General features: G+C 40.4%; 1 protein-coding gene across 2 annotated transcripts in view; it reads left to right on the forward strand.

Moving 5' to 3' along the window:
• LOC129765004 (uncharacterized) overlaps positions 1–27,209 on the forward strand; it is a 257,376-nt gene that overhangs the window by 203,755 nt on the left and 26,412 nt on the right. For both annotated transcript variants that reach the window (XM_055764743.1, XM_055764742.1), the window contains exons 6-8: positions 3,570–3,988; positions 17,340–17,474; positions 17,534–17,850. In XM_055764743.1, the coding sequence (XP_055620718.1) occupies positions 3,570–3,988; positions 17,340–17,474; positions 17,534–17,850 (871 nt within the window). The remainder of the gene's footprint in view (positions 1–3,569; positions 3,989–17,339; positions 17,475–17,533; positions 17,851–27,209) is intronic.

Raw genomic sequence — 27,209 nt, forward strand, 5'->3', positions numbered from 1 at the left:
GAATAACTGTAAAATGTCAAGCGTTATCTGAACGCCCTAACTGCCAAGCTTTGGTTGGCCTGATTTACAGTTTCCCCAACACAGACTTCAGAATCGTTGTGCCTGTGGAAATCCGCTCTGCAAATATACTTGCAAGTCGGGGGTATTTTTGTTCCCACCGAGCTGTGTTTCCCTCACACGGACTTCAAAATCAATGTGCCTTGGGGAATCCGCTTTATCAAAACATTCAAGTCGGGGGTATTTTCGTTCCCACCAATCTGTGTTTCCCTAACACGGACTTCAAAATCAATATATCTGGGGGAATCCGCTTTGCAAATACATGCTACCGAACATTTCTTAATAGATCGGAAAGTTATTTGCATCAATTGATAGGAAATATTTCTACGCGTCTATCACAATCAATAAAATGTAATTTTTCATGAGATGAACAATTGAATAACTGTAAAATGTCAAGCGTTATCTAAACGCCCTAACTGCCATGTTTTGGTTGGCCTGATTTACAGTTTCCCCAACACCAAGGATGCAAAATTTCGAAAGAACATGTTGAAATCGAAAAGCAATTTTTATCAGTGCAAAATATCTCCACCGACATTCTTCACTTCTTTCTATCGCGGTGCCGCTGTGCCTATGACCGCTGGCTCACCATCTCGTTTGTTTTGATATAGTTTTCGTTCCATCAACAGAAATATCAGTTCATTCTCGATGTCAGTGAATGCTCAAGCCGAAAATATCACCTTTCATTGCGTCCTGGTGAAATTTTCGTTGGTCATACACCCATAAACTCAGCACTCAAATGTGCCGTTGCCCATCGATGTGTGTGCAATAAGCGGCACCAAAATGGGACCGGGGCTAGAAACATACTAGGAAAACACACACGAACACGCGTTTAAACGTCTGACGCGGTGTCAGTGAGATGATATTTCCTTGTATGGAATTTTGTTCCCTTCCACTGTCAGCTGATCGAAGATGCGTATGAAAATTTCGGGCGTAAATTCTCAGTGAGACAGTGGAACGAATGAGTGTGGGGAATAATGCAAAAACCAAATGTTCCACGTGACGGAGTGTCGGTTGCATGGAATTAAGTTTGGTTCATTTGTCATGAACTGCAGGGGAATTGGTGGTTGATTTTGATGTTGTCTCAATATCTTGCGCTGTCAGTAAAGTGTGTGTGAGATTTTGCAACTCTGCCCAACACAGACTTCAGAATCGTTGTGCCTGTGGAAATCCGCTCTGCAAATATACATGCAAGTCGGGGGTATTTTTGTTCCCACCGAGCTGTGTTTCCCTCACACGGACTTCAAAATCAATGTGCCTTGGGGAATCCGCTTTATCAAAACATTCAAGTCGGGGGAATTTTCGTTCCCACCAATCTGTGTCTCCCTAACACGGACTTCAAAATGAATGTGTCTGGGGGAATCCGCTTTGCAAATACATGCAAGTCGAGGGTATTTTCAAAATTAATGTGTCTGGGGAAATCCGCTTTGCATATACATGCAAATCGGGGGTATTTTTTGGTGTTGAGTACTTTTGTACTCGCTTGTCGTTGTGTAGACCGGAATATGTTTCCCTTGAACGTACTTTCAAACTGAGAAGCCTGGGAAAATCATCATTTCAGATACTAGAGGTGAATGAACTTTCGCGGTTCGAGAACTACGTAAACATGAGAGATGGAAAAAATTCAGAGGGAAATGTAAAATACAATGATCGTTTGACAATTCTTCTGTTCATATATTTTGGTAGTCCAAAGCATCGTATCAAACGTAAAAGGACGTCCATCAAATTAAATTGTAACGAAGAACATAATCTATTACAAAAATGTCGATGCATTTTAAAATGATATTCGAAGTGGTAATCAAGTGGATTGCATAATATAATTGCGTAGTTCTACGTTGAAAATGCGGTCGTGTCCTAGATACAATCCCTTACAATTTTCATATCCTCAATCAAGTCGTAGAATAAGTTCCTACCATGAAGTGTATCTTCTTTCCGATCGAAAGTGTGTGCGAAGACTTCTTCGATGAAACGTCTGTAGATTCGTATGCTTTCAGGCTAAATGAATTCCGTTTTAAGTAATCACATAATTCTTCATGCTGTCCTTCATCTATCACGTTTGAGATAATCGAGGTTTCTTTCGTTCTGCCCATTTTAATGCCTTTTATGATAGCGGAATCTGGACAAACATGCTGCAAACAAATAGCAAACGCCTCAATCTCTGATGGTGACTTGTTGTTCGCTGGGATAAAAGTATATAATTATGTGGAGTAAAAAACCTGAATATGACGCCAACTCCCGCACAAGGGTATCAAGTGTTGAATATTTGGTATTAAATAACCCTAAGCATAAATTGATCTTGTGATTGTTCGACCGAGTAAAATTTGAATGTGTTGGATCATCATCCTCAAATCCCAGATGTGAGCCAGATGAACCCCAGATTTTTTACATTAAACTGCCCGAACGAACTTGAAAAATGCTATTCGTTCAGAAAAAAACGATGCTATAGTACGATTAACAACGTCTTTAATTCATGTTGACTCTTTAGATTATTTTGAGGATTGATGTTTAATCTTCTTCCGGAAAGGAATACCCGGAAATCAACTCTAATTTGAATACATTAGGAGTCTCCGAGATTGATCAATTCTGGCTTGATAGCTTGATTATTCTCAGCCATAATAACAAAATGTGGACTTCTAAAGTTGTATTTAATTAAAAATGGAAGAGGAAAATCAAATTTAAAAAAGGAATCAAAATTAAATGATGTGGTACACTCAAAAAGAATTCCAACAGCACATGTACAATTTTTCTTGAGCAGTTTTTCTTGCCATTTCTGTCGTATCACTATTCACCCACAGACTTCCAAATTTACACACATACTTCACCGAGTTGGGTAAGCAATTTGTCATCCGAACAAACACAGTAGAGCTGAATAATACCGGGGAAAATTGAGTCAAAATGTTTCCCAAACTTTTGCTGCCCCATTCTCGGCGGCTCGATAACATTTCGAGGGGGAGAGAGAAGGTACAATAATTTCTCGTTAGAGACCAACATCCTCCCCGGATGAAAACAAACGAGATAAGCCAAAAAAAAGTGAAAGCAAAAGTAGCAGAAAAGAATAAAAGATATCCAAATACCGTAATTGAATTGACTCGAGTTCGGAAAGATTCTTTCACCAAAAGCCGAAACTTATATAAGATGCCGACTCGTGCGAGCTCCCAGAGCAAACAGGGCAAATTGTTTCGTTTCATTTCCTGCCGAGAATGACGGAACTTGTTGCCATTATCGTTATATCAACATTATCATTAACATTGTTATTATTTGATCGTTTGAACTTCTCGGTCTCTCAGACTGACACCATTCAACCTCGAAACACGGGACAGATTCTGCTGATACCATCATCAACTCCCCACTGGGGCCATGCTGGGTTTTCGTCGCCTAATTGTTTGTTTATTCTGCCGTTTCATTTTATTTGATTAATAATTTTCCACCTGAACGCCCCTTTGGTTCGTTATATGCTGACTAGTTACTTTCGCTTATTGTCTTTCTTCTTTTTTCCCCCTCTGTTTTCTTGGCAGTTACTATGCATCGACACTTTTCGGCCCGATCCAGCAGCAATCCAACTCCCAGCCAAGGCCTCTCAAGCGACAACGATTGATGGCTCCGAGCCGGCTGGCACTGACAGGCAAATTGAATGGTGCTGGCATGTTGGCAGGTCCACAGGTTCCACCTCAGCAACAGGCCCAACAGCAGCTCCAACTGGCAGCAGTTGCGGCAGCGGCAAGTCCATCGGCAACGGCGGCAGCTGTGGCAGGATTTGGCAGTTACTACGCCAGTGCCAACGGTGCGCTGGGCGGAAATGGATTAACCAACGGTTGCATCTCCACCAATGGGTACATCAACAACAACAACTGCTATATGGTTAATGGCGAATTGAATGGGACAATGTCCAGTTTTACCAACGGACAACACGTTGTTGGACCATACAAAGTTTACAGTAAGTGCAACTCATTTTACAGTCATTTTGTTCTCATTAAATGCTTGAAAATAATTTTCATTACAAGTACTTGCTACTAGCCACCGAAGGATAATCTCTACCCGTCACAGTTCGGTCGACGATGTCTTAATAGTCGCTCCTACCCCGCCTCCGCCACGCCATGTGCTCCGGAGGCGATAAAGCGAATAGTTAGCCCGAACAGCATAATTATGAATGTAAATTCAATGAATTGTAAATGAGAACATGTTCGCTTCTCTTCGACAGGACGAAAAGTTTCGTTTCCCGCGAAGAGCCTTCCACTGCTTCATCTTGATGTTGTTTCCACTACACAGGACCAGGGAGTGGTTCGTCCTGTTGTCGGGTCGGAGCATTACGCTGGGGTGGGGGGATGCAGCGGGGGGAAGATTTCTGAAGCAAACTCGAGAACACAACACTTGAGTTCTGGAGCCCTTTCGGAATATCTTCATCCCGGAGGCAATCAATTTCCAAGCCGGGTGAGAGTGGGTTAATTTGTTGGAAGCAACTTAAAGTTGGTGAAGTTTTGAGATTGTTAAGGATGTGCGAAAGAAGCGCGAAAGGGTAGAAAAGTTCTCGAGCTTCATGGGGTACGAAATGGAAAATATAATAGACTACCGTGAAGTGTCACATCAAGATGGGTGATTCGATTGTAATCATTCCAATCATTGGCATCAATTTGGTACATGTTCGTACAATAATTGCATTCGAGAATTCAAACTCAAGCAAAATTCATTCATATAGCGTAAATCTAGAAGTTCATTGCTCCGACAGTAAGCTGTCCGACCAACTGAGAGACATCTGCTTATTTATTTATCACCAACAGTCACCACTACCGGTTTCCGGTGTAGGTAAAAACTGCTGGCGCGGTAAATCTTCTGCGAGTACCGAAATAAGGCAACCATCCAACCGTCGATTTGCTTGTTTTATCTCATTTTTTAAATAAAACCAGATTTTCACACCCTGACACGTCACGCGCCCCCCATGAGTCAACAAGTGAGCCGGGCAGGGATGATCTTCTCGCCGTTTCACGCCGGGTTTTGTTTGTTTTGGCTTCCACCCTTCTCGAAATCGGCCCGATGGGGGGGTGTGGGTTTATGGGAACAAATGATTTGGGATGGCGAAGGGGTGGTATCTTACGATAAACAGTAACTGCTGCTGGATGACAGTTCAACAACACACATGATGTGGGCCACCGCAAAATTTGCACCACTTCCAGCACCCGGATCTACCCCTTCGTGTGATAGACACTGGACTGGAAATGGCGCTCGTCTGGAAATATATTGTTATGAGAGTACTTCTCGGGTGAGCTATGAAAAGTGAATTTTCATGTTAGGAAGAATTTGTAAATTACGAACATTGTATAATTTTTCTTATCATCTTTTTGTTCAATAAACAAGAAGTGGTTCAAGTGGTGAATAGCTAGCAAATGAGTTATGTCACGTTTTTAGATCCAATGTGGCTTATAGCTATGCGCGTTGAAGAAACAAACTATTGGAATTATACTATTATTTTTGACACAGAGAAAAATACGATTTCAATATTGGTAAGTTTACAAAATTTAAAATGAGATATTTACACGAAAATGGGAATGTTCGGGATTCTTTAAAAAAATTGTTAAAAAAAGTAGAAGGGTCTGAGCCTAGGGGTACAGACGAAAGATTGACGTAGGACTGTGATTATTCAGAACAGTTGTTTTTTTAAACGTAATTCTTTTTATTGTTCAGAAATCTGTTAGTTAGTAACTCTTTTGAAACTCTAAATAGTAGCCCTGAAAGGGGCCGTTTGTTATATGTACTCATAACCGTCAAACGGTTTGTAACGAACAAAAAAAATAAGCATCTGGCAGGAAGCATCTGGGTAACTGAAAATGATTCATGAATATCAGTCATAACAAAATGGAATGCTAGATAAAGTATATGTGGATCGGTAACAAAAAATTTACATCGTCATTGATTACATTGAATATGAAGCTATGTTATTGTGTTTTCTTCCCATTGTCTTATTCTTATTATTCGTTTAATAATGTTCGTTTGTAGACTATCACAACCAAGTCGTATTGGTTCTACTGTTCAATCTATCATAGAAGGAATTGAGTCATTGAGAATTATGAATATGAATCATGAAGATTATTAATATTTCATTTCGTTTCATTTTTGTGATACGATGTAATGTCGATCTCATTAAGTCCTCGCATGATAATCGCTGCCATTCTCCTAGCATTGATATCATTCTTCGCTGTACAATTACCAAAATTGCCGCAGCCCAGAAGACACTCGCTTGATATATTAACGACCGCTCACGAGTTTTCTTGTGTTTCGCGTTCCGTCTGTTACAGATGGATCATGAAATAACCCGTGTTTTCTACACTTGATGGTTAAATCTCTTGTTTGACAATAAGGAAACATGGCCTACCGATGGCTCGCCTTCGTTTCATCCACACCGAAGGAATCTTGCATGAAATTTGAATGATGCATGAAATCTTGCATCTGGTTACTTCAACATAGAACTAATGATTGCACTCAATTTGGGTTTCATACCACATCATGCGAACGAAGTTGAAAGAAAGAATGCAAAATACATGATTTACCTTCGTATCCGCTCGCAAAACATTCCTCTTTTACTTGTTAAATTACTCACTTGTTTTATCATTTACACTGTTGATGTCTCAGGCGAAAAAATTGCTGGATAAATTTGCCGTCTAATGGTATATATTTTAATATATATCGTAAGAATAATTCTGCGTAATATGCATTTGAATACTCTTAATAAACGTTACATTTTTCGTAGAGTGGCCCCCCCTATATAGAAATCAAAGACGTAGTCCTACGTCAATATATCATTAGACGGAAAATTTATTAAGCAATTTTACGGCTGAAATCGAATAATGGCAAAGGGGGGTCTTCGTAGATCGATCCACGGTCGAATTGAAATCGATTCATCCATACAACTGCTCTGCTCTGCAAGCAACATCGGGCTGTTGTGCTATAAATAACACAACAATGATCATATCAACTGTCTCTGCTGTCCGTTGGTCTAACTGAACAATGGAAAACAGAAGGAATACTCTTACGCCTAAATGAGTAATACTGTGTAATGTATCATATGCAATGGTATAGAAGGAATACTCTTACGTCAAATTACTAATGTGTACTGTACAATTTATAGATACGATAACATGTTTTTTGACAAAATGGCGAGCGTTTGAAAAACAAAATGCGGGTTAAATGGTTTTACTATTTTTGAAAAATAGTAAAATTTAAAAAATATCATTTTTAGAGGTTCATGCGATAGAGAGATGCCTGCAGATTGTATCCATATGAATTCGACATGACTCGGTTCAGTAGAACTTCAGATATCGTGTACGCCAGTTTGAAAAAACTAGTTTTGAAAAAAACGCGTTTGAAGTTCATTGTTATGGCCGTACTAGGATAGATATCGCATCACAAAAATGGCTATAGTTCGGTAAGTAATAGGATTTTTTTAATCACCTTTTGTGTACGCGTAGGTCGTCCACTTCCGAACTTCCGAGGCTTATTTTTGAAGCGGAAGATAGCGGCATCTAACCACCTCCTCAATCTGTATTGTCATTTTTCGAGTGATTTTCACATTTTCACAAAATTCTACTAGCTGACAAGTGTACTGCAAAAAAAAAACAACATAAAAAGATTGACTAAATAATATAAGAAACCAAGACGCAAACACTCTCCATTTTTTCGCGTGAGAGGTATTTCCTCGTTCTTATGTTTTTTTTCTCAAAAGAGCAAATAAAGCGAGTCTATTGCTCACTTTTTGTGCACACTCGTAAAAATAGAGAGAAGAAAACCGTAGAATGCCAAGTTTCTCGCGTTTATGTTATGATAGTCATCTATCTTCAATAGTTCATCCGTTATAATGCGTTTGAAGGATCCAGTTCAGAATCCATTTAGAGTTAGGAAGGTAGGCTTATAACTAACGCCCACACGCTTGTAGAAGATGAACAAAAACAAATAGCAAGATTGGGTAAAAAACAAATTGAAGTACAAAGTTTAACCTTCAATGTCATGTATTTATTTTTCAAAATAGTAAAAGTTAAGCATTACACATTTCTCCCAACATGTTACAAGTTGTTTTCATACATTAAAAAAATCATCTGACTTTCATCATTGTCCAAGCTGTAATGATTACCCTTAAAGTCTCTCTTAAGTAGAGGAAAAATTGAAAAAAACACTACATATCACCAGAAAACAAGGTACTACCACATACTTCCACTACTTAAAACAAACTGAATAACAACAACGCCTTGAAACTTCGTGTAGAGGAAAAATAATACTCCTAAGGAAAATGGTTATGGTTTGTCCAGTCGAAAATATGATCATGGTTTGTCCACTTTTTTGAATGCTCTAATTCAGCGCACTTGTGTTAACATATAGATAAAATTGTCTTTTTCATGATTTACAGTAGTTTCATAGTATATTTTTCGGATTCACATGTTTTAAAGGATTATAAAATCCACCTTCTATTGGTGTCAATGCGCCCCTCATTTGAGCTATCTTTTAATCAATGATTATTTGGCACGTATCCAGACCTTTTCTGGAATATACCACTTACAAATATTGTAAACATCATACTTGTACATTCGTATCAGATTTACATAGCTAAACCATGTAATTAACGCATTTCGATGACCTCGATTCTGATCATGAGTTATCCAATTCACTAATGTTGTTTTGTCCACATGATTTCTATGGCAACCGCTTGGCGCGCTGCAGTTTGTTTATTGTGGCCTTCGCGCATAGCAGAAATAAAGTTTCTCTGAGTGAATTTGTTGAGGTGAACACTTTTAAAATGACCCAAAAAAGGCAATATTCTGAAGAAAGTCTAAATTATGAATGGATCAATATGATGACAGTAAACTCAAGCAATGAGAAATGCAACGTCTACTTCAGAATTCGAGTGTTTTCATTCAAAAATGGTGATTTCTAAAACCGAACAAACCATGATCATAATTCCTCTTTGAAGAAAATCGTTGAAAAACATAAAAATTCGAATAATTTCAACGCCTTATGGTAGTATTAGCAACTAGAGACTTGGGGCTTTTCAACAAATCCAAAATCGATTTGATTATATGTGATTTTCATGAAGAAAAATCGTTTTGCTAGTTGCGTGAAAACACCTCAAATTGGACAAACCAAGATCATTTACTATATAACATATTATTCAACAGAGGCGGCAGACCCCAAGAATATAATTTGTCTGACAGGAACTCTATAGAAACAGAATCAAAAGCCCCCTTCATGTCCAAGAATACTGAAGCTATTTTTTTCAGCGTAAGCCATTTGAATTTCTGAAGAAAGCAACGCAAGACAATCATTCGTCCCCTTTCCCCTGCGGAACCCATATTGTGTATCTGAGAGTAGGCCATTCGTTTCAACCCATCGATCAAGGCGAAACAAGATAATTTTTCCGAGTACTAAACAGCATTGCTACTGGGCGGTACGAATTGAAGTCGGACTCGGGTTTTCCGGCCTTTTGAATAGCTATAACTCGTACTTGTCTCCAATCATCCGGAACAATATTATGCTCCAGAAACCGATTGAATAATTTCAACAATCGATGTTTCGCCACATCAGGGAGGTTTTTCAACAAGTTACTTAATTCGATCCGATCCTGGGGCAGAATTGTTACAAGAAAGGAGAGCAAGAGAGAATTCTACCATCGAAACCCCGGAATCAAGATCGCACCTATCCTGTGGTATATCTCGAACATTTTTTTGCACAGGAACTGAATCAGGACAAACCTTCCGTGCAAACTTGAAATCCATCGATGTGAATATTCTTCGCTTTCATTCATTGAAGAACGATTTCTCATGTTTCGAGCTACTTTCCATTTTTTTTTCATTGACGTTTCTCGTGGCAAACCTCCCACGAAATTTAGCCAATAAGCACGTTTTTTTCCCTTTGATCAAGTTTTGAAATTGATTTTCAAGGGCTAAATACGTTTGAAAATTCTCAATGGTTCCACGTTTCCAAAAAGCTTTAAATGCATTCGATTTATCTACATAAAGCTTGGAACATTGGCTATCCCACCATGGATTGGGAGGCCTTCGACAAATATTGGAACCTGGGATCAGTTTCGTTTGAGCGCGAACCGCACTGTCATAGATCAAACGAGAAAAGAAGTTATACTCCTCCAATGGAGGTAAACCATCTCTGGAATTGATGGCTAGAGCAATCGCGTCCGCATATTTTTTCCAGTCAATGTGTCTTGTGAGGTCATATGCCAGGTTTATAGATTCAGAAGAATTCGACCCAATGGTGATGGAAATTTTGATTGGCAAGTGGTCACTACCGTTGGGGTTCTGGGTAACATTCCACTTGCAATCTAACGATAGTGAATTCGAGCAAAGCGAGAGATCAAGAGCACTTGGGTTAGCAGGAGGTTTAGGTACACGTGTTGTTTCCCGGTCGGTCATATTGAAGCTGTTACAAAGGTCATATATCAACAATGAACAGTTATCGTCGTACTGTTTTCCCAGGCGGTTCCGTGAGAGTTGAAGCCTCCCAAGATCAATCGTGGCTCAGGAAAAAGTGAGCACATGTCAACAAGTTGCTTGCGGCTAACTTGAACTTTCGAAGACCAATACAAGCTGACAATACAGAGGTCTTTGCCTCTGATGTTTGCTAGCAAGCAACAGCTTCGATCCCTCCAATAGGTGGAAGGTCAATTCTAAAAAATGAGTGGCACTTATTGATCCCCAATAGCACCCTTCCGTATCTGTCATCACGGTCTAAGCGTATAATATTAAAATCGTGGAAAAAGAGATCATCTCGCGAAGAAAGCCAGGTTTCGGACAGAGCAAAAACATCACAATTGAACTTATGAATTAAGAATTTGAACGTATCCAATTTAGGGATGAGACTACGACAGTTCCACTGTAAAACAGTGATATCTCCGACCTCTCTATTTGAATTAGACATCAAGAGAGATAATCATTGCAAGTAGGGGCCATGTTTGCATGAATTGTTGCAAAATTGTCTTTAATACTGGAAGCATTGAGACGACAATGGTTCTGATGGAGTCGGAAACATTGAAGCACGTGAAGATTTTATCCACAATGTCAGTCAACTTTATAAATCCCGATTGGGAAGTTGAAATTGACGGAAAAATAGGAACAGTTGGGGTTTTTGATGTCCCCTCAAGTGCTGGGTCGTCCGAAGGTGAACTATTCCCACGGAAGCCAGAAGGAACCTGATTTCGCTTGTCCGCTCCAATCGATTTTTTAGGCAAGCTAACAGGGGTTATCACCGGAGGGACTTGTCCTTGAACTTTGGGAGTGGTCACATTTTTGCGCCGGAGATTCCCTTGGAAAATAAACGGAGTGCTCCCGTTAGTTGTGTCCACTTCCATTTTCGTCAACTGGAAAAGTGTCGAAGACATTGTGTGTTAATTGGTTGTTGTTCTTGAGCCAGTGGAGAAGCGCCCTTTAAAATTTCCGCGGATGTGCATTTTGAGCCTTTCTTCAAAGAGCGCTCCTGTTTATCCCAGCGACTTTTGTAAGTTTCACTTATGCTCAGTCGCAGGATTTCCCTACATGTTGCTCTCCACAAGTGGCACAGCGCTTCTTGTTGGCGCAATAATATGCTGTATGACCCACTGACTTGCATTTGTTGCAAGTCATGGTCTTTGGCACTATGAGTCGAACCGGTAGTCTCAATTTATTCACCATAACGTGGTCAGGGAAGGCAGAACCAGCAAAAGTAACTCGTAACAAGTCGGACGGCGTGAATTTTGTTTTTTCCCCATCCTGGGAAACTTTCCCTAATTGATGGCAGTCCAAAATTTCAACTTGCATCAAGGGAAGCTTTTTAAATCTGCATCTCCCTGTTTTATCAATTCGACCCGTTTCTCTAATCACCCCCGAAATTTCTACGTTATGGCAGGGCACGTATGCGCGATATTCTATTACAAACCGCTTGTCGCTAACAATATCGTTAGCTTGCTTCCGATTAGCCACGACAACACGCAGTTTGTTCGGTCTTGTTCGATCTTGTTCGGTGGAGATTTCGACCACGGAGGAATAATGTCTTACCAAATCTTTCGAAATTTGCATGACATTCCGTTATGTTTGGACCGCAAGAAAACAACCCATGGGCCAGTTCCAGGTGCATCATCTGGATAGACCTTGATAAGGGGAGAGGAAACAACTGAGGGGGAGGATGAGGTCGATTGTTGAGCGGGAGCGGGAACAGTAGGGCTGGGAGGCAAGATCGTGGGTTAAGCGGAAACGGGAGCGAGAGAATGAAGGGGTGAAGAGGAAAGATTTGCAAATTTTCTTGAGGGAGGCTTGTTGAGGTGAGTGAGTTAACTCTTCCTCTGAAGAGACATCTTCTGAGGGGGTGGGGGGTGGTAACGCGTTTAAGCGCCTTCCAGCACCCGTAGCTGCGGAGGGGAAGACAGTGGAGTCAAAATCCATGTCAACGCTTTCTTCCCTTTCTGCCATTTAAAATGGCGGATGTACACTTTTTTGTAATTTTTTCAATTTTTTTGATTATTTCTTAATCCATTAACCTTAACCTATTAATTTTAATATACTTATCATGCACACCAGTGTGGATTATTTATAACGATTGCTACGTGTTGATCGTTCGGTACAGCTGAACCCGGGTATCACACCACGCGGTGATGATGTCGATGACGATGCTACGGCTATAACATACCAGCACACAGGGCTTGCGTGCAGGACTTCTTCCTCTCGCTGGTTGTGTCTGCTTCAATGCAATCCACTTGCAATACAAGGAATCCCGATAGGGTGCAACAATCACTTCACCAGCCACGGAAATAACGGTATCACCTAAACGATAGACGATAACAATATAAAATCGTCCCGTGGCCTCCAACGTTTGATCTTCTAATCTTCTATGAACTTTCTTGTTTTGAGTCTCTTAAAAAAAGTAAAAGAAAAACTTTTTAGGATAAACGGTTTTATTGTGATAAAACGTAATAATAATACAGATAGTGTACTAAAAGCTAAAAATGGGTGGGTTATATTTATTATATAACTGCAAAGTTGAAGTGGGACTACCTTAGATTAGCAATTATTTGTTTGTATTGGCTCGAGCCATTGATGTTGAGGTGTACCGTTTCTAATCCGAACACACTCAAATTACTCCAACTTTTGATCCGTTAGGTAAATTAATTGAAATTTCGCGTGGACATAGTTCAATGTGTATTGTATACACTCAGTGAGTTGATTTCATCAGATGCGCAACAGTTTTCAAAATGGTGACGAAAGAACAGTGCGTGCGCGAAAATGTTTTGCATTATTACTTCTAGAATAAGGATCGGTCGCATAGTGACATCGGTAAAAGTTGGTAATCGCGAGTTCCATGGTGTTTGGTATCATGAAATGGTTCGAAGAACGTCTGAATGTTGACCGAATTCGATTATCCGGATAAAAAGCCGTCATGTCTATGTGTCAATGAGCGTCCGCGGGATAATCAGAAACCGCCCGAAGCCGAGCGGTGACTGCTTGCTGAGAAGATGATCAAAAAATTAGCCGAGTGCTCGGCCTACATGATCGCTAAACTGGAGATGCCCGTGTTGCCAGAACTGGACATGCCACACAACTTCTCTCTTCTCCAAAAAAAAAAATATTTAGGTTCGATGAAATCTCGAACTATTCTTCGAATACCACTCATCATATTTTAGAAACTCTCATGGCAGCTTTCCATCTCTGTCGCATCCTGAGTCACCTTTTCACTCTTCTTCAACTTCTGTTTGACAATTGCCCGACATTTCTCAATTGGGTGGAATTGAAGGGTGGATTGATGTATTTTTCGAAGAAATCCAACCCGTTGTCTCGGTACCACAGTAGTGCTTCTCCGCTGTATTGGCAGATTACCACATCCGTGCAAATCCAAAAGCTTTAATATACAGAAGCATGCACTCCTTTCAGGCACTCCTGCTTGTACATTTTGAAATCCATAGTTTTAAGGTGAAGGTGGAAGCTAGCCACAAATGGCTGCCACAATGGCGCTCATTTCTTTCATCTCCGTCCCTCACCCCTCGCCCAGAAATCAATAATTGCGCGAAACTATGTGAAGAAAATTATCGTTTTCGCACACTTCCCATGAAGTAATATCAACCAAAATCTAATCGATTACTCACAAGATATTAAATTTTCATCTGCTGTCGCACTGTATAGTGAAAAACGTCGGAAAACTCGAGCAAGTGCTCTGAAGGTTAAATTTTCATTTTTTTATCTTCGGCAATGGTTTTGTTTGTATTGGTGAAAGCATCGTTATTTTTTCGACACTGATGCCAGACAACATCATCGAAACAGCTATCAAAACCACTCAATAAAATGTTATTCCTGAGTCATAGCCTTTCATGTCATGAAAATCAATAGAATAAAATAGTATTGATATCAATACAATCATTATTTTTACGTTTAATGGGTCTATGATGTAAGTTTTAGCAACTTTAATATTGGGTAAGAAAATTGTATTGCAGAGCTCGGAACACTGCCACGGCTGCCTATGCTTTCAAAAACAATAAACGGAAAAGTATTACATTCAATCAAAATGTCTCAGCCAACGAAGAGAAGGGTTAAGGTTCTCCAACGTGAATATGTGAAAACAATACGATCAACGAAGGAAAATATTGAATAATTATCAGCATCGAGTTACTATGCGGTAGAACTTGTTAATATCAAAAGAGCCCCAATTCGCATGTGTTATAAATTTGTTCATGTTACGCTCACGTATAATCAGAATTTTACTTCATATGCAAAAATACCCCTTCTATATATTTATGTTTGCAATTGGCTTGGTTCATCGGAACATATCGTTCATACATTTAACTTCAGTATTGAATTGTTTTTTTTTCCAAATGTATTCAAAGACTCGTGTCAATGAAGCGCCACACAGTCTGATAAGTGAATTGATCTATTTACATGTGCTTTGCTCTTCTCTCACAAACACTATTACCCCATTTTTACACGTGGTTTTACCTATACTACTACAATGGCTAGCTTCCACCTTCACCTTAAGCTTGTTACATCTGTCCGAGAATGATGTCCATGAGGATGCATCCTCCGTACATCGTAAGAACCTCTTTGTACAACTTCCAGGCATGTTTTCTGATCACTTGTTTCTGCTACAGTATCCTGTTTGATTGCTTACTGGCCCGAAAATATCTAAATACATCTCACAGACGAATCCTTCTGATGGTGCTTTGGCTCCCATTGAATTTCTTGGCGACATAATAATCTGACAGACCTGGGTTTGCCCTAATCATTCTCAACTTCTTTAAATGCAGCTTCCGATCCTTAGCTCCACTACGGTGCTTGCTATGATATTGTCGATCGTTAGTATATCGCTCGCGGATATTAATGAGAACGCTGCACTGGGTTGATTGAGCCAATTTCAACGGCTTCGCGTTTTGACGTAGGACTACGTCTTTCATTTCTATACCGGGGTGTAAAATCAAAGTTTCGAAAACGAAAGCGTTACGCCGGAGACCGAGATTTTGAGCGTTAATAGCTCCTAAACAACTGAACGAAATGGTATGATAAACACTTCATTCGATAGATAAAATGTCTACGCGTTCTATACTTGTTACTTTCTGATCCAAAAACTTGTTTCAATAGTCTTAAAACTGCTTTCAAAACAGGCTATTGAAATCACAAATCGGTATATAAGCGAGCGCCGCTCGGAAATCCACTCAGTTCTAATTGAACAGCGATTGGAGCATGTTGTCGCTGTTGTGGTGAAGCTCTTCGTTTATCATGAAAGCGCGAATGAACGGTCTCACCAAGAGCCTGTTTGTGCACCTTAGGCCAGAAGGGAATCCATCAGGAGGAGAGTGATGCCACAAACTGTTCCCCGGGAAGATCTCAAAGCAGCCGCTACACACACACACACACACATACACGCGCGGAATTCTTTCCGTTTGGATGCCATTCAACATCGAGAAAGATCTGGAAAATAATCTGCCAGTTCCTCTGGGAATTTAAAAATACATTCATGTGAAAGAGTTTATTTGAATGTTTTCTATCCATGTAACACTGACCAAATATATTTGGTTTTGTGATTTTTCGATCAATCGCAATTAACAGAATAGCTTCTGAAGATTATTCTTCCCCATCAGTAGAATATTTCCGTATCCAATATTGGATGCATAAAACCTTGTGCATCCAACGTAACACTCTCGTTTTCGAAGTCCCCCAAATATTCATTCATTCAGAATGAATTCAGATTCAACTTCAAATAAATGATCTCTAAATTAACGATAGTCCTACGTCACCCTTGCGGTTATACCATAGATATAACCCACTTCCTGTATTTTGAATCAGACGTCGAATTTTTGAAGTAGGTATCCATAACTTATTTCCGGTTCGCGGCTTCCTTCTAGTATATAACCTTTGAAATAAAATGAATCGTGACGAACTTTTCAGTACTGGAAGGGAAAACAATTTAAAACAGACCGCTGTCAAAACATTCAAATTTCGACCACTAGTAGCGCTGCAGTAAAGGAAGGAAGGTATTGAATTAAAGAGACTTTAAACTCTGAGAGTTCATTCGTCTCTTATACTGCAGTAAAATAAACGGTGCATCAATATATAATTACGCTTTATATTTGAACTTCGGTTCACTTTTCCCAGCTCTAAGCTGGTGCCTTGAACAGTCGAAATGTCTGACAGTGAAAATAGTCGTCGTAAATGAGTTGTCTTATCCTCTGACATTATTCCTCATAACAGCATTACTCACCAACCTCACGCCATATTAACGAGTGTATGGCTCACATTCCCACCATGTGCCCATCCATTTATCATCCGGGTTGATGTTGGTGGCAGTGGGAAACCCCCGGCAAGAATGGATCTCAGCTCCCAATAACGAGTGCGATAAAAGCGATGCGATGTCGGGAACCAGTTTGTTGTATGTGTAACAAATAAATGAATGAATGGCATCGTCTCTACCCGGTACTGGTTGATAAAATATTCATATTTTAATTAAAGCCACGGAAATAAAACTGGGTGATGTTTTTGTTTTTCGCCGGTTTCCTCTGTTTTCGAGAGCGAAGCCTCGGAGCTTTGCGCGAGGGACCAAATATTCGAGGTGTGTCAAAGGGGCGCATCGGAAGCGCGAAAAGACAAAGTGTAATTGTGTCCGAGTTTTTATTCGTTTTTTGAGCTGCTCTTTTCCCCCCCGAAATGGGAGATGAATAATGACATCATTTTCGCATATTTACATCGATGAGCAGAGCTTTGGCTTCCGGCTATGAAATATACATATTTCCGATTAGCAAAAAGTTGCATTTCATTTTTCATTTTTGCTCTATTATCTATTTTCAGGTAACCCGGATACCCTTATTTGTGGCAATTGTCGGGAAATGTTCACAGATTTGACAGAGCTTCTGGATCACAAGAAGGCCTATTGCAAGCTAAGGTTCACCTGTAAATGCGTCTCACCAGCCATCGCTAAGAACAGTAAGTACCGACAGCATGGTTTCGATAATTGACAACCAATATCATCTGTGTTTTCACAGAGAGCTCCCCACCATCGGCGAAACTGCTCTGCGTAGCCTGCAAGAATTCCTTCTCGAACCCATGGGATTTGATGGTTCACGCCCAGGCGGCTCACATGGTTAACATTTACGAGCTGGGCGACTCTTCCGACGAAGAGAAGTCATCCTCGGCGAGTGTCAGCTCCGAGTCGCTTTCATTGGCACTTCCGTCGGCAAACGATGCCGGTACCGGTTCTCCCAAACGGCTGACCAACGGCAACGACAAAAACCAACTCAACGGAACCCATCACCAGGAAATGGATCGGGACGATAAGGACAAATCCTCCGAGCAGAACGAGGTAAGTAAGGCACGGAAAGGCAAATAATGTTGCAATTTGCATCCATCCATGCTCACACATGAAAGCTACTTACGCAGTTATGGGTTGGGATATGTTTTTTCCCATTTTCCCACAAATCGGAGAGAAAAGAGTGCTGCTGGAAAATGAAAAGTTTCCCTTTGATTTATTCACATGAAAAGTTTTCGCACACTACGAAGGCCCTCCCGAGGGAAAGATGAAAAAGTGAAAATCTGCCATCTGTTGTTAGTTGCAAGAGATTTTTCCTTTGAGATTAGTCTCGCCGCCGTGCGGAGCAACAGTCGGAGATTTTCCAACTCTCCGCAAGAAACGAGGTGGAAAAATACCCGATGGGGAAGTTTACAAAACCGTTTCTCCGCTTCACTGGGAAGGTAAACTTGGCTATTGGTTTGTTGGTGCAGAAGAGCGATATTTTTTTCGACTCTCTTCGGGATAAGTCAAGTAAGAATTGTGCTATTTATTTTTTCAACCTGTAGAGTTTGTTCGGAAGGTAAACATTGCATTTGTATTTTTTCATAAATTTCTCAGGTATTCTAATCGATTCATGCTGCGCTGAAGGTGTTAACAGTAATAGTAAAATTATTTGATTTATTACATCATTCTGATAACATCACATCTATACTGAGACATCAAATTAAACGAGCCTCGACAACTCTCCGGTAGTAGCATTAAACCGACAAGCGGAATAAAGACGTCTTGTACGGACAAAATATTGAACATTTTACCCCGAGCAATCCCTTCACCCTTTCGCTGCCAAAAGTTTACCCACAAACAGAGCTGGGTGTGGTAAATGCATAATCCCAGCAGCAATCTGTGAAACATGTTTTCGGATTTAGACGATCTGTTCTGCCTCCATCCTGGCGGGGATGAAAGCAAGAGCCGATGGAAAATGGACCATTTCCTAAGCCATATCCCTCATCCTGACATTAAACACGATAGGAAGAAGATTATCGAGAGTGGATCCTTTTTGATACAGCTAGCGAGATGGAGGGAGTGGGGAATGTTGCGGTGTGAAATCCGACATGCCTTCCCTGGCGGCTGTCTGGAGGAGCCGAGTTTTAATGCGAAGGAACTTGACATTCAAGATGGTTTTTATGAGTTTGAAATCAAATTTTATGTAAATTGTCGAAAAAGATCAGGGAAGTTAATCGCATCAAGGTCAATCCGAGTGTAAGCTATAATTCAGAGTTCATGGGAACTTCGGGAGGCTGAATGAATTTCTTCCTAAATGTGTGAAGATGAACATTTCATGAGAATTGAACCAATGTCATCACTGTTTGTCTATTTCACTCACCAGAGGGAATCATTTCTCCTCCGCTCCTGGATTAAAGCAAAACTTTAACGTCCATGCGAAACTCATCAGCTTTTTGCGCTCGAGCCTTTTAAACACACTCCAAGAACGGCACGCTCCGGAATCCTGGTTTGGATTTATTCTGCTCTTTCTTTTTGTTCACTATTACTAGCTGCCAGCAACGGAAGGAAAACATGAAGTGACACTTAGCAGACGATTGTTTCGTTTGTTTTGATTGAAAAAAAAATTATATGAGATTGTGCCTGGGAAACGACAGTATTTCCGACGCAGTATTAAGAAATTATATCGTACAATACACTTGTTTATCACTTCGGATATTGTTTTATAATGAATCGAAATTTTTGTAAGTGTTATTTTTCTTCTTGATTTGATAGCTATAATGGTAACGATTCCAGTTAGCATATACACGACCACCTCATCACCTCCATTATTCCAACAACATAAAACATTAAATTGGCCTAACAATTTCAATCTATTGAAAATTCTGGTTTATGCTCAGACCGTGTGAGAAAGTTGCCATCGGGCGGAGCTTAACTTGCGATATTTCCTCTCTATACAGTGTTCATAGATTAAGATATAGGGGAGTTTAGGGGAATATGAACATATTAAGAAGAAATTAAATTGTATCTTTGGAAACTCATGTTTCCCAAAACATAAATAAAATATACTGTTTTTCGAATTAATCGGCGAAATATTTTACAAAAAAGCGTTTTTCAATGTTTTTTATAGCAATTAAAACAGACCGAAAACTAAAACATTTTTTTCGATACGGGTAATATGAACATATAGTGGGGGTATGCGGACAGGTGTGGGAGTTTCTCGCTTGAGAGAGAAATTATTTCGCTCTCTCATCGTTTGTCTGTTCAGTAACTGGAAAAGGATAAACAGAGAAAACGAGCGAAAAAAGTGTTGACAGTGGGGGTAATATGGACAGGTGGTTGATTTGTATTGTTACATTTTGAATTTCAGATTTCTGTTAAAGAGAAAACCTTCTACATGTTATTCTACAATACTTAAGCCACCCTATGGCAATGAATACTGGTCAAAAGTGGAAAAGGGAAACAAAAACCGAAAATCGTACATGATTCCGCGTGTGGATGTAATTTCAGCTGCTTTGATATTAAGCATTTTGAGTGGTTTAATATAAAAATTCAATTCGCTGATAGTTATATTTCGGTTTGTGAGTTAACAAAGAAGCGATATTAGGTATGTACGGAAAAGTAAATTCATTTTTGAGTGGGAAATTTTTATTATTGAAATAATTGTACTGGTGGGGTAAAACGGACAGTTGCCAGTGCGAGTGAGATGGACTGTGAAAAATCTGTTTAATCTATTCCTAAGGAATGCCCTGCGTCTATAAATGGAAATCAAATCGTCAAATGTGAACTGTTTAGAAGCTGACTGGAACCAACAGCAGGGTCTCGCCGTTTATACAAGCACGATATCACTTCTAGGTGGATTGATTCGATTTTTCCATCACTTAACGGACATTTGTGATGAGTTCAGACCATGGTTGAATGAAATTATTCCTCTCGCGATCGATAAACCTCTACGCTTCAATCCTAACTAGGGAATTGAATTTTGAAATTAATCCACACAAAATGCTCAATTCTCTTTTCCATATTTGATCAGTTATTATTTTCATAGGGTGGTTAACATGTAGAAGGGGTTCTCATTAACACTGATTTCAAATTCGAAATGTAACTATCCAAATCATCCACCTGTCCACCCCCCACTTACCCCCACTGCTCGTATTACCAGCACCACCCGTGCTTGATTCAATGTGGTATACAGGGGAACTTCGATATAACGTAACCTCGACATAATGTACCCTCGATATAACGTACACATTTTCAATTGACGAATTTCATGTCAACTCTTTTCACTTGACAGTGAAACGTTGTGGATGTAAAGACATTAATCATTTGAGCAACTTTGCATACTTGAAATCTCCAAAAAACAAATATGTAGATTTCTTTTTGAAAGGGCCAGTTTGAATCATAGTTTTTACAAAAATTTCTAACTCAAAAACTATAATGTCTATAAAATTTTGATAAAGGAATGAAATGTAGGAAATTGTTTAAATGTTCATGAAAAATACCATTTTTTTATTACACTAAAAAAAATAAAAGAAAACTCTAAAAAAATTTAAAAAAAACTAAGTGCTTTTCTTCAAATGTACGGGAGACTTTTTTTTTATTAAATCGTTTATTTTTACAGGCTCAGTTACATAAGTTTAAAGGAGCCAAACTCCTATCTGTATAGTTACAAGTATATATAAACATTTTTCCTTAATTCTAATGTTAATGGTGTAGAAAACCGATTACTCGCGGTCTACTCGAGTTTAGAAGGGTGACATATTTTCTTCAGGAAAAGGAAGGGATAAAAGGATATGTTGACAATGTTCACACTCACATTCGCACTTACATTCATCATACTCAATTCTTAAGCCTATCTTATATCTAACATGTATTTACATTTCACCTTATTCTATTGTTAGTAAGAAGGGATTTGATTTCTCGCGAAGGAAAATGAAAAGGAGAATATAAGGATATAAGGACAATCACACACGAAGATCGATAGCTTTTAGGAAGACATATATTTGGGACATGTAATCAAGGTCTAACCGAGCCAACACATCTCTCACCGGCACATTGGGCTGTCTTCCTCTAGCCCGAAGAGAGTTTTCTAAATTCGGTCTGGCAACAAGATACTCCTCGCACGACCAAACAACGTGTTCGATGTCGTGGTAACCTTGGCCACAAGCACAGATATTGCCATCGGCAAGATTAAAACGAAAGAGTAGCGCGTCTAACGAACAGTGATTGGACATGAGTCGAGAGAAGGTGCGAATAAAGTCCCGACTTAAGTCCAGACTTTTGAACCATGGTTTGAGGCTAACCTTAGGGATAATCGAGTGAAGCCACCGACCCAATTCATCTTCGTTCCACTTACGTTGCCAGTTGCGATGGTATTTTTACGGACTAAAGAATAAAATTCATTGAAAGCGATTTGACGCTGATAAATATCGCCTTCAATTGCACCTACCTTTGCCAATGAGTCAGCCCTCTCGTTACCCGGAATTGAGCAATGTGAAGGGACCCAGACAAAGGTAATGACATAACAGCGTCTGGTTAAAGCACTAAAATTTCTTCGTATTCTCTCAAGGAAGTACGGCGAGTGCTTTTCCGGCCTCACTGAACGGATAGCTTCGACAGAGCTAAGACTATCCGTTACAATGTTATAGTGTTCAACAGATCGTGAGGCGACGCTGTCCAGCGCCCAATGTATTGCTGCCAATTCAGCAATATACACAGAGCAAGGATTCTGAAGACTGTGTGAGGTGCTAAAAAATTCGTTGAACACTCCAAATCCTGTGGACTCATTCATAGAGGACACATCAGTAAAGTACATATTATCACAATTGACACGCCCATACTTTGCATTGAAGATCGTAGGAACGATCTCCGATCGATGATAATCTGGAATTCCATGGATTTTCTCCTTCATGAACAGATCAAAATGTACAGAGGAATTGATGTAGTCAGGAAAACAAACACGGTTGGGAGTATACGAAGAAGGATCAACCTGCATGGAGATGAATTCATGATATGAGCTCATGAATCCTGAATGAAAATTTAGCTCGATAAGCTGCTCAAAATTTCCGATCACCAATGGGTTCATAACCTTACACCGGATGAGGAAACGAAGAGATAATAAATTGAAGCGATCTTCTAGTGGGATTACGCCTGCCAAACCCTCGAGACTCATGGTATGCGTTGAGGGCATACATCCCAACGCAATACGGAGACAAAGATACTGAATTCGCTCGAGTTTAATGAGATGTGTTTTGGCAGCTGATTGAAAACAGAAACTGCCATACTCCATCACTGAGAGAATAGTTGTTCGATACAACATTATAAGATCTTCTGGATGGGCTCCCCACCATGTGCCGATAATTGTACGGAGAAAGTTTATTCTTTGTTGGCATTTTTTACTCAGATACCTAATATGGGCCCCCCCCCCCCCCCAAGTACATTTAGAGTCGAACCAGACCCCAAGATACTTGAATGACATAGCATGAGTGATCGGTTTACCCAAAAGTTGAAGCTTTGGTTTTGCTGGTCTATGCTTCCTAGAAAAAACCACCATCTCTGTTTTCTCCGTGGAGAATTCGATACCTAGCCCAATGGCTCAGGTTGAAAAATTGTTCAAAGTATCTTGTAAGGGTCCTTGCAGGTCGGATTCGTTTGATCCTACGACAGACACCACTCCATCATCTGCAAGTTGTCTTAGGCTGCAATTTTGTGTAAGACAATTGTCGATGTCGCTTACATAGAAGTTGTACAAAAGGGGGCTTAAACATGAGCCCTGGGTGAGGCCCATGTAGGAGACCCGATTTACTGTCGATTCCCATTGAGAAAAAAATCAACTGTTTCTCACAAAGCAAGTTATATAACATATTATTCAACAGAGGCAGCAGACCCCGAGAGTGTAATTTGTCTGACAAAACCTCTATTGAAACAGAATCAAAGGCCCCCTTTATGTCCAAGTATACTGAAGCCATTTGTTTTTTTTTTCGGCGTAAGCCATTTGAATTTCTGAAGAAAGCAACGCAAGACAATCATTCGTCCCCTTGCCCCTGCGGAACCCATATTGTGTATCTGAGAGTAAGCCATTCGTTTCAACCCATCGATCAAGGCGAAACAAGATCATTTTCTCCAACAATGTCCGTATACAAGACAGCATTGCTATTAGGCGGTACGAATTGAAGTCGGACGCGGGTTTTCCGGGTTTTTGAATAGCTATAATTCGCACTTGTCTCCAATCATCTGGAACAATATTATGCTCCAGAAACCGATTGAATAAATTCAACAAGCGATGTTTCGCCACATCAGGGAGGTTTTTCAGCAAGTTAAACTTAATTCTATCCGATCCCGGAGCAGAATTGTTACATGAGAGCAGAGCAAGAGAGAATTCTACCATCGAAAACTCAGAATCAAGATCGCACCTACCTTGTGGTATATCTCGAACAATTTTTTGCACAGGAGCGGAATCGGGACAAACCTTCCGTGCAAAATTAAAAATCCATCGATGTGAATATTCTTCACTTTCATTCGATGAAGAGCGATTTCTCATGTTTCGAGCCACTTTCCATAATTTTTTCATTGACGTTTCTCGTGACAAACCTCCAACAAAATTTCGCCAATAAGCACGTTTTTTCCCTTTGATCAAGTTTTTAAATTGATTTCCAAGGTCCAAATACGTTTGAAAATTCTCAATGGTTCCACGTTTCCGAAAAGCTTTACATGCGTTCGATTTATCCTGATAAAGCTTGGAACATTGGCTATCCCACCATGGATTGGGAGGCCTTTGACGAAAAGTGGAGCCTGGGATGGGTTTCGTTTGAGCGCGAACCGCGCTGTCATATATCAAACGAGAAAGGAAGTTATACTCCTCTAATGGAGGTAAACCATCTCTGGAATTGATGGCTAGAGCAATTGCGTCCGCATATTTTTTCCAGTCAATGTGTCTTGTGAGGTCATATGCCATGTTTATAGATTCAGAAGAATTCGACCCAATGGTGATGGAAATTTTGATTGGCAAGTGGTCACTACCGTTGGGGTTCTGGGTAACATTCCACTTGCAATCTAACGATAGTGGATTCGAGCAAAGCGAGAGGTCAAGAGCACTTGGATTAGCAGGAGGTTTAGGCACACGTGTTGTTTCCCCAGTGTTCAAAACGGTCATATTGAAGCTGTTACAAAGGTCATATATCAACAATGAACGATTGTCGTCGTACTGTTCCCCCCAGGCAGTTCCGTGAGAGTTGAAGTCTCCCAAGATCAATCGTGGCTCAGGAAGGAGTGAGCACATGTCAACAAGTTGCTTGCGGCTAACCGCAGCTCTCGGAGGCCAATACAAGCTGACAATACAGAGGTCTTTGCCTCTGATGTTTGCATGACAAGCAACAGCTTCGATCCCTCCAATAGGTGGAAGGTCAATTCGAAAAAATGAGTGGCACTTATTGATACCCAATAGCACCCCTCCGTATCTGTCATCACGGTCCAAGCGTATGATATTAAAATCGTGGAAAGAGAGATCATCTCGCCTAGTTTCGGACAGAGCAAAAACATCACAATTGAACTTATGAATTAAAAATTTGAATGTATCCAATTTAGGGATAAGACTACGACAATTCCACTGTAAAACAGTGATATATCCGACCTCTCTATTTAAATTAGACATCAAGAGAGATAATCATTGCAAGGAGGGGCCATGTTTGCATCAATTGTTGCAAAATTGTCTTTAATACTGGAAGCTTTGAAATGACAATGGTTCTGATGGAGTCGGAAACATTAAAACACTTGAAGATTTGGTCCAAAAGGTCAGACAACTTTATAAATCCCGATTGGGAAGTTGAACTGGACGGAAAAACAGGGACAGTTGGGGTTTTTGATGTCCCCTCGAGTGCTGGGCCATTCGAAGGTGAATTATTCCCACGGAAACCAGGAGGAACCTGATTTTGCTTGTCCGCTGCACTCGATTTTTTAGGCATGCTAACAGGGGGTATCACCGGAGGGGCTTGTCCTTTAACTTTGGGAGTGGTCACATTTTTGCGCCGGGGATTCCCTTGGAAAATGAACGGTGTGCCCCCGTTAGCTGTGTCCGCTTCTATTTCGTCAACGGCCAACGTGGCGAAGACATTTTGTGTGTTGATTGGTTGTTGTTGTTGGGCCAGTGGAGAAGCGCCCTTTAAAATATCCGCAAAAGTGCGTTTCGAGCGTTCCTTCAAAGAGCGCTTCTGTTTCTCCCAGCGACTCTTGTAAGTTTCACAAACTGAGAGCTCGTGTGGGGATCCCCCGCAATATGGACATTTATGCTCAGTCGCACTGCAGGATTTCCCCTCATGTTGCTCTCCGCAAGTGGTACAGCGCTCCTTGTTGGCACAATAATCTGAAGTGTGACCAACTGACTTGCATTTTTGGCAAGTCATGGGCTTTGGCACGAAGAGTCGCACAGGCAATCTCAATTTGCCCACCATGACGTAGTCAGGTAGAGCGGAACCAGCAAAAGTTACTCGAAACGAGTCTGACGGCGTGAATTTAGTTTTTCCCTCTTCTTGGGATACTTTTCCTAGTTGGCGGCTGTCCAAAATTTTAACACCAACCAACGGGAGTCTTTTAAATTTACCAACTCCTTCTTTTATCATTTCGCACGTCAGACCAGTTTCAGTTACCACCCCCGAGATTTCTACGTCATGGGAGGGCACGTAGACGCGATACTCTAGGGAGAATCTCTCGTCGATCACAATTGCATTCGCGTGTTTCCGATCACTCACGACAACACGCAGTTTGTTCGGTCTAACCTTAGAGATTTTGACCACGGAGGAATATAATCTTGCCAGTTCTTTCGAAACCTGAATGACATTAATTGACTTTCCTTTTGGTTTAGGCCGGAAAAAAACAACCCATGGACCAGCTCCAAGTGCATCGTCTGGATAGACCTTGACACGAGGAGAGGAAACAACTGAGGGGAGGACGAGGTCGATTATTGAACGGGAGCGGAATCAATAGGGCTGGGAGGCAAGTTCGGTAGTAGAGTGGAAGCGGGAGCGGGAGATTGAGGGGGTGAAGAGGAAAAGTTTGCCAATTTTCTTGAGGGGGGCTTGTTAAGGTAGATTACCTCTTTCTCTGAACTTCCCTCTGAATTACCTCTTTCTCTGACTTCCCAGCCCCTACGGGAGACTTGTTGGTAGCTATATGGATTACTAGCTGACCCGGCAAACGTTGTTCTACCATTACAATTATTTCTAATGAATATGTTGGTTGTAAAATTAAAAATAACTAAAGTAGTGTGAGTGTATATCAATGTTTTAACGATCTTCAAAATTGATCGAATATTACCGATAGAATAGAACTTGATTCTTGTGACTCTTGTGTGTAAACAAATAAATCAATTTGTGAATGGTTGTCCGCCATTATCAGTATTTCTTCGTTAATGTATTGGACATTCGCCATTCCATCTG

This window comes from Toxorhynchites rutilus, chromosome 2 (assembly GCF_029784135.1).
Source record: "Toxorhynchites rutilus septentrionalis strain SRP chromosome 2, ASM2978413v1, whole genome shotgun sequence".
Classification (NCBI taxonomy): Eukaryota; Metazoa; Arthropoda; class Insecta; order Diptera; family Culicidae; genus Toxorhynchites; species Toxorhynchites rutilus.